The 10,164-nt window shown below is 63.9% G+C and overlaps 3 protein-coding genes across 3 annotated transcripts in view; 1 reads left to right on the top strand and 2 right to left on the bottom strand.

Annotated features, from left to right (window-relative positions):
* Positions 1 to 572: 572 nt before the first annotated feature.
* On the bottom strand, positions 573 to 3,174 carry AMSG_03680 (potassium channel). The gene has a single exon (XM_013904140.1). The coding sequence runs from the start codon at positions 2,606 to 2,608 to the stop codon at positions 587 to 589; it is 2,022 nt and encodes a 673-aa protein (XP_013759594.1). The 5' UTR covers positions 2,609 to 3,174; the 3' UTR covers positions 573 to 586.
* A 313-nt stretch (positions 3,175 to 3,487) lies between these two features.
* Positions 3,488 to 7,507, top strand: AMSG_03679 (uncharacterized protein). The gene has a single exon (XM_013904139.1). It carries the CDS (start codon positions 3,763 to 3,765, stop codon positions 7,489 to 7,491), a length of 3,729 nt encoding a protein of 1,242 aa, XP_013759593.1. The 5' UTR covers positions 3,488 to 3,762; the 3' UTR covers positions 7,492 to 7,507.
* A 13-nt stretch (positions 7,508 to 7,520) lies between these two features.
* The window catches only part of AMSG_03678 (Stat5.1), a 3,243-nt gene continuing 599 nt past the window's right edge, over positions 7,521 to 10,164 (bottom strand). Inside the window, exon 2 of the mRNA XM_013904138.1 lies at positions 7,521 to 9,797. Within this exon, the coding sequence (XP_013759592.1) occupies positions 7,571 to 9,797 (2,227 nt within the window). The 3' untranslated portion in view covers positions 7,521 to 7,570. The remainder of the gene's footprint in view (positions 9,798 to 10,164) is intronic.

Raw genomic sequence — 10,164 nt, 5'->3', positions numbered from 1 at the left:
TCAAGGCGTACACCAAGTCGAGCAAGCTGCGGAAGCTGCCAGATTCGTTTGTTGTTGCTTCCGAGGACCACGGCCTTGCGCCCATCGTTGTCTCCGACTCGATCACCAACGTCTTCAACACTTTTAGCAACTACATGTGGCTCCTCCACATTACCGATGAGTCGCCGTGGTCGCTCAAGCACCGCTCCGTTGTTCACATGGTGTACAAGATGCCGCCGGCTGAGCTTGATGCCGACGCCACCATTCTCGGCATGCTCCTTGGCGAGTTGGTGGATGCGCTTCCGGCGATCCGGATCTCGACGTCCATGCGCAAGCGCATGGCTGCTGCTCGCGAAGCTGCCAATGCCGTCACTATGACGCCCGAGGAGAAGGCCGAGGCCATCCAGGAGAAGAAGCTGGCCCGTATCCGCGCCGAAAAGGCCCGTCAGGAGGCTGCCATGGCCAAGATGACGCCGGAGGAGGAGGAGCGTTACCGCGCCAAGCTCGAGCGCCAGGAGGCCAAGAAGCGGCAGAAGAAGATGCGCAAGATCGTCCGCGCCTAGCCTACTCATTGAACGCTTCCCACTTGGGGGTCGGATGCGGCTTTTTACCTTGTCACGCTCGAGCCGACGGTCGACCGCGACGTCGAGCGCGAGACCGACGGCTGCAGGCTGGCACCCGATTGCACGGCCGGCAAGTCGTCCAGCGTTCTTGCAGCAGCGACGGTCGTCGACGCACTCCTGGGCATACTGGGCGGGCGGCGGTCCAGCACTCGATTCTCGGCGCCCATGCCGGCAGCATCAGATTCGCTCTCGAGCTCATCCAAGCTCAGCTCGCCTCTTCGCGCGGCGAGGGCTTGCTCGCGGACGTAGATAGCGTGCTGCCACTTTTGGTAGCGGACAAAGACGGTGCGGAAGCCCTGCTCAAAGGCCAGGATTGACGACTTTTGCAGATTGGTGACGGCGTAGACAAAAACACCGAGGCCAAACACAATGTAGACCATGAGGAAGATGCGCGCGTTGACGTTGTCGACAAGGACGTCGCCGAGCCCGATGGTGGTGAGGGTGACGACGCAAAAGTAGACAGACTCAAAGTAGGTGGCGATCGAGTCCCGGTCCTCAAGCAAGTAAAAGACAAGACCACCGGCGCAGCAGAGGACCGCAAAGATGATGAACGAGAGCAGCACTTTCAGCAAGTGCTGCACAAGAAGGTCGAGCGAGGACGACGGGCCCTCGCCACGCTCGCCGCGCAGCGGCCCAGCATCCTCGGGCGCCTCCAAATCCAAATCGTAGTTGTCGAGGAGCCCGTCCTCGTCGCCGTCGTCGAGCGAGTCGAGGGCGTGGACCACGTCATTGACCTGCGGCTCGGCGGCCTCGTTGTTGATGATGCGGCGGTTTAGCGCTAGGAGCGCCTCTGTGTGGATCGTTCGCCAGCGGCGGATCTTGCGGTTGACCGCCGTTGTGGCGTTGGCAACTGCCTTTTCCACCGACGAGTGGGCAATAAACGCCACCGTGGTTGTCATGAGACCGAGCCCTACGAGCGAAAAGAGCATGACAAAGATCCGCGACGAGGTCTTGGTCGGGTAAAAGTCGCCGTAGCCGACAGTCGAGGTAGTGACCAGCGCAAAGTAGAGGCCCTCGAAAAAGGACCAGCCCTCAACCTGCGACATAAAGACGGCACCGAGCGACATAAAGGTGGTGATGGTGGCGATAAGGAAGATCGTCTGCTTGGCGCCCTGCGGTAATCGGGCGAGCCACGAGTCGACCTTGCGGTGGATCTTCCCGAGCTTGGACGACCGCAGCTTGGCCTCGGTAAACCGCAGCGAGTACGCGACCGTGTCCGAGAGTGGCCGGCCAGAAATCGACTCGTGGCTTCCGGCCTTGTCGTTGACCGACTGGCGGAAGACGTGCGCAGTCGTCATGTGCTGGACAACCGAGATGGCGTAGGTGGCGACGGCTACCGACGCCAGCGCATACGGCACAAAAACCGCCCGCCCGGTCTTGGTCGTCGGCGCAAAGTCGCCGTAGCCGGTTGTCGAGATGGCGATAAAGGCAAAGTAGAAGCCCTCAAAGAGAGTCCAGCCCTCGGTGTGTGAGAAGACGACAGCGCCGGTGGCAAGCACGATGCCGAGGAGGATGAGCGCAAGGACGGCTTCCTTGGTAAAATTGAGCGCGGCAGAGAGGAGCTTGTGAAAGTGGACACGATCCATGATGGGAAGCGAGTGTGCAGAGACGACCTGGACCTGGAGAGTCTTCTTGGCCGCAGACGCCCAGCGGAGGCGGACCACAAGTTGCGACGAGCGGATGAGTTCCTCCAGCAGCTCGTTGTCGAGGTCGTGGTCGTCGGGAATGATCGGCCGCGACAAGGTCCGCCACCGCCGGCGCACAAGACCGAGCGGGATTTGGACTGAGCCGATAAAGTCGTCGGCAGTGAACCGGTCGTAGTCCATGACGGTAAAGTGGACTACCGGTACAGTGTCGCCGGCCGATGACTGGCGGAAGAGCTCGCGTCGGGTTGCCTGTCGGCGCTGCTTGCGGAACGCGCGTCGGTGGTCAGCAGTCGCTACTGGGGTCGTCGCGTTGTCGTCAAACTCGGTCAGCGAGAGCTCGACCTGCATCGCAGCCTTCATGGCGGCCTCGGCTGAGGACGAGAGTTCGGACGAGACAGACGAGTACGAGAGCTCGGACGAAGAGGAGACAAACTCGCCGACAAAAACACCTTTTCCGGGTTGCGCCACAGCGGCAGAGCATCGATGTCAAACGTCTGTGCCGGAAAGACGGGATTGAGCGAGGCAAACACCACGTCGGTCTCCACGTCAGCGTGGCGGATCTTAACGTAGGCATCGGTCGAGCCGAGAAAGGCAGAGTCGAATGAGAGTCGCGTCGTGATCGACTGCACCGAGTACGCGCACATGTCCGAGAGGTATGAGATGGTGTAGCCCACGACAGCGAGGCCGATACAGCTGTAGAAAATGATGACCATCCGGCCCGTCGTGGTGTTGGGCGTCAAGTCGCCAAACCCGATTGTGGTCAGCACAACCGACGCCAGGTACAGGCCATTGGCGTTGGTGTCGTCCTCGGCCTCGGCCCACAGCACCATGCCCACGATCATAACGATACTAGTGAGGACGATGGAGATAGCTAGATGCCGGAGCTTGGAGAGGAACATGGCTTTGGTCGGCGGCGTGGCCTGCTCGGCACCGTCGTTGCCGGAGCTGCCGTCACCGCCAGAGCCGCCATCGCTACCAGAGCTGCCGCCACCACCAGAGCCGTTTGCACCATCGTAGCGACCACCATCATCCGCCGCCAACTGACTAGCACAATCGTCGCTGCTGCTCAAAGCCTTGCTTTCGAGGTCTCTGCTCATGGCATCGGTCCGTGCCCCGTGCCGGTCTCCGGTGGCCGCCTCGGGAGCCGGGCCCACCTTGCGCAGCCGCCTGCCCTTTGCGCCCTCCATGCGAACCATGCGCGTCCGGGGGGGGGGGGGGGGGGGGGGGAAGACCACTTCACTCTCACTCGGACAGGAGGAGACCACGAGTCCCCCTCCCCCCTTCACCGGCCACCACACAACCACCTTCGTCACCAGGGTGTGTGCGTGTGTGCGTGTGTGTGTGCGTGTGTGTGTGAGTGACCTGGCTCTGTCGGTGTGGTGCTCGGTTGGCAGAGTGAGGGTGAGGGTGATCAAGGGCAAGAGCAAGAGCAAGAGCAAGAGCAAGGGGATTACACAGATCGTACACACATTGGTCAAGGAGTACTATATAGCAAGGTCGACAAGTAGGAAGAGATGGCAAGGAGTGAGTGTAGTCTCTGTGGAAAGGGTATCGCCATCACCGATGATGTGACTACCTTCAAATCCGTCGATTATCACAAAAACTGCTTTCATTGTCAATCTTGCCAGAAAGAGCTCAAGCTCTCCATGGCTAAGTTTGAAGGCGGCATACTGTTCTGTCGGAGGCATGCCAGAGCGTATCGTGCTGAACAGAGTGGTACCGGGCCTGGGGCTGATGCGTCTGTCGCCGCATCGGATGCATCGGCATCGTTGGGGACAAGTGTTGGCTCGAGACGGTCGATGCGCCGGAGAGATACGCCGGCTATGGAAGAGCTAGATGCTATGGCCGAGGCCGTACAGGATCTTGTGGCCGGCCCGCCGGCTGTGCCGCCGCCGAGGTCGCCATCGTCGTCGTCGCGGTTCTCAGCGCCGCCGACAGATGACGCCGATGAGGATGACGACGAGTGGGAAGACGGCCAGTTCAACTCCTCCGACAGGAGCAGGATCCTGCGGGTCAAGCTACATGCCATGGATGTGCTGGAAAAGGCCAACGCGGCGCTGCGCCGCGAGCCCGAGCCCCCAGCATCCCGCACGCCGCGTCTCTCCTTCTCTGACGCCGTCGTCCAAGAGTACGTCGCCAGCGAGCCGGTCTCCGCCCTCGCCGACGCCGCCTCCGCCCCCAGCTCTCCACTCGGCTCGCCGACGTCTGACTCTCCAAAGTCTCTGGCAGCCCGCAGACTTGCGGCCCGCAAGGCCACTCCGCACTCGGCTGCCCTCGAGTCGCTGGCGGCCTCGGCCGCCATGGCCCGTGCCGCCCGCCCCGGCCGCCGTGGCTCCATCCTTCGTCCGCCAACCATTGTCACGCCGCCGCGAGGCGCCGCCGGCGATGGCTCTGATCCGATGCTCTCCGACTCGAACCTTTCATCTGCGCATTTGCGCGCGGTCAAGATGGAGGCTGTCGTTCGGCGCCTTTCGCAGGACTTTGTCCGAGCGAATCCGCAGGTCAAGGCCGTCTCGCGCCCGCTGCCGCCAGACCCGCGCCCACCGCCGACAGTGTCTGACTCTCAGCTCGAGCCTGCCGCCAATAGGCAGCGCGGTGCCCGCGCGCGCGGCGCGTCGGTCAGCGCCAATGAAGCCGCATCGGCGGCCGCGCTCGCCAAAGCGCAGCAGACCATCACCAAGCTCACTGATGAGCGGGATGCGCTGCAGGCCTCGCTCGATGCGTCGTTTGCCAAGCTTGCAGCTGCCAACCAAGAGTGGCGCGCCAAGCTTGACGCTGCCAACGCTGCTGCTGCTGACCGTGCAGCACGCGACGCGCTGGATGCCCGCGCTGCCGCGTCTCGACTCGAAGCCGACTTTGCCGCCGCCTCTGCCGAGCTCACTGCCGCCAACGCACGAATGGCCGCGCTCGAGGCTGCCGCCGCCACGGCTGCCGCCGACGCCTCGGCTGCGCAGAGGGCGCTTCGCGCCGCAGAAACCGCGCTCTCGCTCGAGCGGAGCGACAAGGTCAAGCTTGAGATGGCAGTCCTTGAGGCCCAGACGACAAGCACGTCGTCGTCGGCCCAGCTCGAGTCGCGACTCCACAGCCTACAGGCCGAACTCCGTGCTGCCGCCGCAACTGCCGCCGCGCGAGAAGCCGAGCTCTCTGCTCAGCTGCAGACTTCGCTTGAGGCCGAGGACACGCTGTACGCGTCGCTCGCAGCGCTCTCGGGCAAGCTTGTCGCCAACAAGCTCGCCGCTGACACTGCCGCCTCGGACGCCGCTCGCGCCACAGCGCGAGTTGCAGAGCTCTCGGACGCGCTGGTCGCTGCAAACGCAGCGATTGCAGACAAGGAACGGGCGCTGTCAGCGGCCGAGGCCGCAACCGCCGCCGCCCTCTCAGACGCGGCGCAAGCACGTGCTACCGAGCCACGCGCCGACGACGACTCCAAGCTCAAGTCTGCGCTGGAGGATGCACATTTGGCGCTTGCGCATGCGTCCAGCACCCACGATGCGGCGCTTGTTTCCGCTGCCGACCAGTTGGCGGCTGCGCATGCCGAGAACGAGTCGCTTGTCCATCGCCTCGCCGAGTCAGCGAGCGTCGAAGACGCGCTCCGCGCTCAGCTTGCGGTCCTCGCTGCCGACAAGAACGCGCAGGCGGCGGCGCTGGCGGCAGTCGAGCTTGAGCTCGAGCATACACGCGAGGCGGCCGCCGACGCTGCCCAGTGGTTTGCCACAGAGCTCGACCGGGTCCGTGCTGAGGCCGATGCCGACATCGAGACGGTGCTTGCAAGCGTCGAAGCGCTTGCTGCTGACTCGGCAGCAACCGCTAACAAGCTCGAGGTCGCCCGCGCAGAACTCGTAGCGCTTGCTGCTGACTCGGCCGAGGCATTGGCCGCATCGTCAGCGCCGTCGGCCGAGGCCAAGGCCGCGGTTGGCGCCGAATTGCAGGCGCTCGGTGCTGAGCTTGCTGCTGCCCGTCAGGCAGCAGAGGCAGTAGCGGCCGAGCGCGTGGCTGCCGATGCGGCTGCTGCTGCGCGCATTGTCGAGTTGGAAGACGCCGCGGCAGAAGTCCGTGCGCGGCTGGCGGAGCAAGAGGCCGCAGCCGGAGCGGCGGAAGAAGGAGCGACCGCCGCTCTTCGCGCCGCCGAAAACGAGCGCGAGCGAGCCGAGACGGCGGCAGCAGCGGCGCGGGCTGAGGCGCGGGCCTGGCAGGACGGATACTTTGCGCTTTTGGATGTCCTGCCAGCGCTCAGCACACCTGCAGTGGTGGCGCTGCGAACGTCGGCGGCCGCTCGGGTCCGCCACGAGCTCCAGGTCCGCACCCCCGCGCTCGCGCTCACGAAGCAGCTTCTAGAGTCGATGGACTTGGACGTCGAGGCAGCGCTAGTCGCCGGCGACGAGAGCGAGTCGGAATCGACCGGCTCGCTCTTCTCGTCGTCGTCGACATGTGAGAGCGAGAGCGGGAACGAGGGCGAGGGTGAGGGCGGGGGCGGGGGCGAGGGCGAGGGCGACAAGGTCGCGACCGAGGCCGACGAGCGGCACTCGAATGCCGATGTCGAGGCTGCCAGCGGCGCGAGCAAGCGGCGGCGGAAGCGGAAGCGACGAAGCCGGCTCGCGTCAGGCCTCCAACGGGAAGACGCGGCCAGCGCCGAGGCTGTGCGAAACGACGATCCGCAAGCGGCGACGCCGCGGACGCGTGTGCGACACGCAATGGCTACAGTGCTGACGAGCATGGGTAAGGGCGCGACGCTAAGCGACGACGAGCTCGAGCTTGTTGGCGACTCGGTGGACGTGGCACGGCGGTGCAAGTCTGTGGCACAACGCGGTCTCGAGGTTGTGTTCTCGGCGGCGTTTGCCAAGGTCAACCGGTCTTTCAAGCTCGACGACAACATACTGGCGCTCTCCGTCAACCAGGTCTTTCGGCTCAAGGCCGACAAGTCGCTGACGCTCAAGGACTCGCACGCTGTAGCCGAGGTCTCAGCGGTCCAGATCTCGCGGGTCGGCGATGGCTTTGTGCTCATCGGATTTGCCGACGGTTCGTCGTGGGTCGGCTCGACACCGGGCGCAGTCGAGCTTGTGGCGCGGCTGGTAAGCCACGACATGTACACCGGGCCGGGCCTCGGCGTGGTCGACGAGTTCCGGTACGCCGCCGGTGCAACCGACAAGGTGCTTGCGCTCGGATCGGGCCGTCAGCCGGGCGTCAGCACAATGCGGCTTGTCAAGAGCGGGCGCAACAGTGCGACAGTGGCTTGGGAGGAGTAACAACAGCAGGATGAAGGCGGTGGACGGCAGGCTAGTGGACGTGCATGTTATGTTGCCAGACCATGTGACGCGCGGTCACTCATCCATGGTCGCCGGAGCCTCGATGTCGATCATCGAGGGAAAGGTGATGGCCTCGGGCGCGCCGTAAGAGTTGTAGTCCACGGCGGCGAGGTCCTGGGGCAGATGGGGCGGGTTGGTGACGGCCATGGGGACCGAGACGGCGACGCCCGAGGGACCGCCGACGTCGAGGCCTGTCGAGGCCGACGCCCATGTACGAGGACATGGGGAAGCCCGTGATGGCGGCGAGCGAGTCGTACTCGAGCGAGCCAGTGTTGAAGTCCATGGTGGAGAGGGTAGAGCTGGTGGCGATTGAGTCGAGGGTACCTGTGGCGTCTTCGTCACCGATGATGGCGGCGTTGATGGTGGCGCGGACGTAGTCGCCGTCGCCGACGACAACCTTTTCCTCCGAGTAGTACTTTGCAAAGGCGTCGTCCTTGGGTGTGCCCGGATACAGTATCCGGAGCTGGTCGAGGTCCTTGATGCAGTCTGGGAGCGAGCGGATGGCGAGGTCCTTCTCGAACCACGGCTGGAGGTTGTAGACTTTGGACGTGCCTGTTGCGCCGTCGACGACGTTCCACGAGACCGAGACGCCGCCGAGCTCCGAGTCTGAAAAGCGCATGAGAAAGGTGCCGCGTGGCTGGTGCATGAGGGCTTCCGAGGCGGCGGACTTTGAGACAAAGCCGACGACGAGGCCATCGATCCAGGGGCCGGCGAGGTGCTTGCGGACGAGCTCGACGATGGCGTAGAACCACTCCCAAAAGGTGAAGGAGCGGTTGCGGAGGTTGTCCTTGGAAAAGGTGCGCCACTCAACGGTGTCCTCGCCGGGCTCGAGGAGCTTGGAGCCGAGAAAGTTGAGGGCGTCGGGGGTGAGCGGGCGGCCGTTGGCGAGGGTGAAAAAGTGGTTGAGACCGGCAGCAAACTTGGGCCAGCGGACGGCGTCGGGGACCTCCCACAGGGCGCGGTCGGTCTTGCCGAATGAGTTGTCCCAAAACACGGTGGCGGTGGCGCGGACGAGCTGGTTGTTGTGGACGATGACGACGACAGGGACCGACATGGTCCACAGGTTGTAGGTCAGGTCGCCGAGCTGGACCGAGGTGACAAAGATGAGGGCGAGCTTCTCTTCGGTCACCACCTCCTTGCGGGCCGAGTGGCGGCGGATCTTCTTGAGTGAGAGGTTCTTAAAGGTAGCCTGGAGGGTCCGGGTCGACTCGGAGTACGCCATCATCTGCTTGCCGTTGAGCAAGTCGCCCGAGTTTCCGATGAGCTCGTCGTCGTTGACGAGCGCGGTGGCCTGCGGCTCATTGACGAGTTGAAGGTTGACTTCTGGCGGCGAGAGGTGCATGTTGAGCTTGCCGCCGACGAGAATGCGGGCAGCAGACGAGAACTTGGTCGACGTCTTCATGACCTGCGGCGGCTGCTCAACAATGACAAACGAAGCACGGAGGAGAGTCTCGAGCTGGGCGTGGAGCTGGGTCGAGAGCTGATCAAAGACGGCCGACTCGTTCTCGTCGCCGCAATCGAGCTGCTCGCGCTGGACCTCGTGCTGGCGGAGCTGGTGGCGGATGTTCCAGTATACGTCTGCAAGCGACTCGAACTGGAGCTGCATGTGGTTGAGCACGTCGTTGAGGAAGGACTCGTCCATGGTCTGCTTTCGCTGGACTGCCTTCCACTGCTTGAGCTTGGCCAGCAGGATAGAGAGGACCTGCTCCGAGTGGGTGATGGCGCCGACATGCGCCTCGAGAATCTCGCGCCGCGTCCGCAGAATGCCCTCTTGTGCCTGCATGATGTTCCCACGCAAGGTGTGGCACTCAGCGGCAAGTGCCTTGGCCTGCGCGCCCGACGCGGCCTGGGCCCGAGCGTTGAGCTCGTCCCAGTCCTGGTGCCAGATGACCAGGTACTCTTGGTCCTGTAGCAGTTGCGCAAGCGCAGCCTCGGTCTCGGCCGTGTGCTCCTGCAGCTTTTGGATCTCAGCGTTGAGCGAGGCGTCGTTGAGCTTGGACACGTCCATGCCATACGAGGTTGACGAGAACGACGATGAGTGCATGGCAAACTTGGTCTTGGTTCCGCCGGTCTCCAGGATCTCGCGCTCGTGGCCGAGCACGTACAGGATGACCCGCACAAGCTCGAGCGGATCCGACGCGTACTTTGCCTCGAGCGCCACCGCAATCTCCTCCAGCCGGATTTTGAGAATGTACGCGTCTTGGTTCGGCGAGAGTGCGAGCGAGTTGATCTTCTCCGCGATTTTCCTGTCCTCATCAGCCGCAACCACCGCGTCCCCCGCATGAGTTACGCCATGGCCTGCTCTGTCTGTCTGTCTGTCTGCCTGCACCTTGTGCCCGCCCACTCTACCCCCCTGTCTGCCTCCTTACATCCCTGAATCCACCCCCCCCCCCTCCCCCCTGCCTCCTTGCCTCCTTGCTTCCTTGTCTCCTCCCCCTCCCTCCCTCCCTCCCTCCCTCCCTCCGTCTTCCCCCTCCTCGGCCTCCTTGCCTCCTCCCCTCCCTCCCTCTTCCCCCTCCCCTTCCCCACCCACCCACCCACACGGGTCCATGCCGTAGCCACACCTATCAACATTGTATCCATGACCCCCTTCCCTCCCCTCCCCCCCCTCCC

Source organism: Thecamonas trahens (genome assembly GCF_000142905.1).
Source record: "Thecamonas trahens ATCC 50062 unplaced genomic scaffold supercont1.14, whole genome shotgun sequence".
Taxonomy (NCBI): Eukaryota; order Apusomonadida; family Apusomonadidae; genus Thecamonas; species Thecamonas trahens.
This window is presented reverse-complemented; position numbering and strand designations above follow the sequence as displayed.

Bases quoted from the DNA above. Each gene is read 5' to 3' on its own strand.
- AMSG_03680 (XM_013904140.1), bottom strand. From the start codon at position 2,608: ATGAAGGCTGCGATGCAGGTCGAGCTCTCGCTGACCGAGTTTGACGAC.
- AMSG_03679 (XM_013904139.1), top strand. From the start codon at position 3,763: ATGGCAAGGAGTGAGTGTAGTCTCTGTGGAAAGGGTATCGCCATCACC.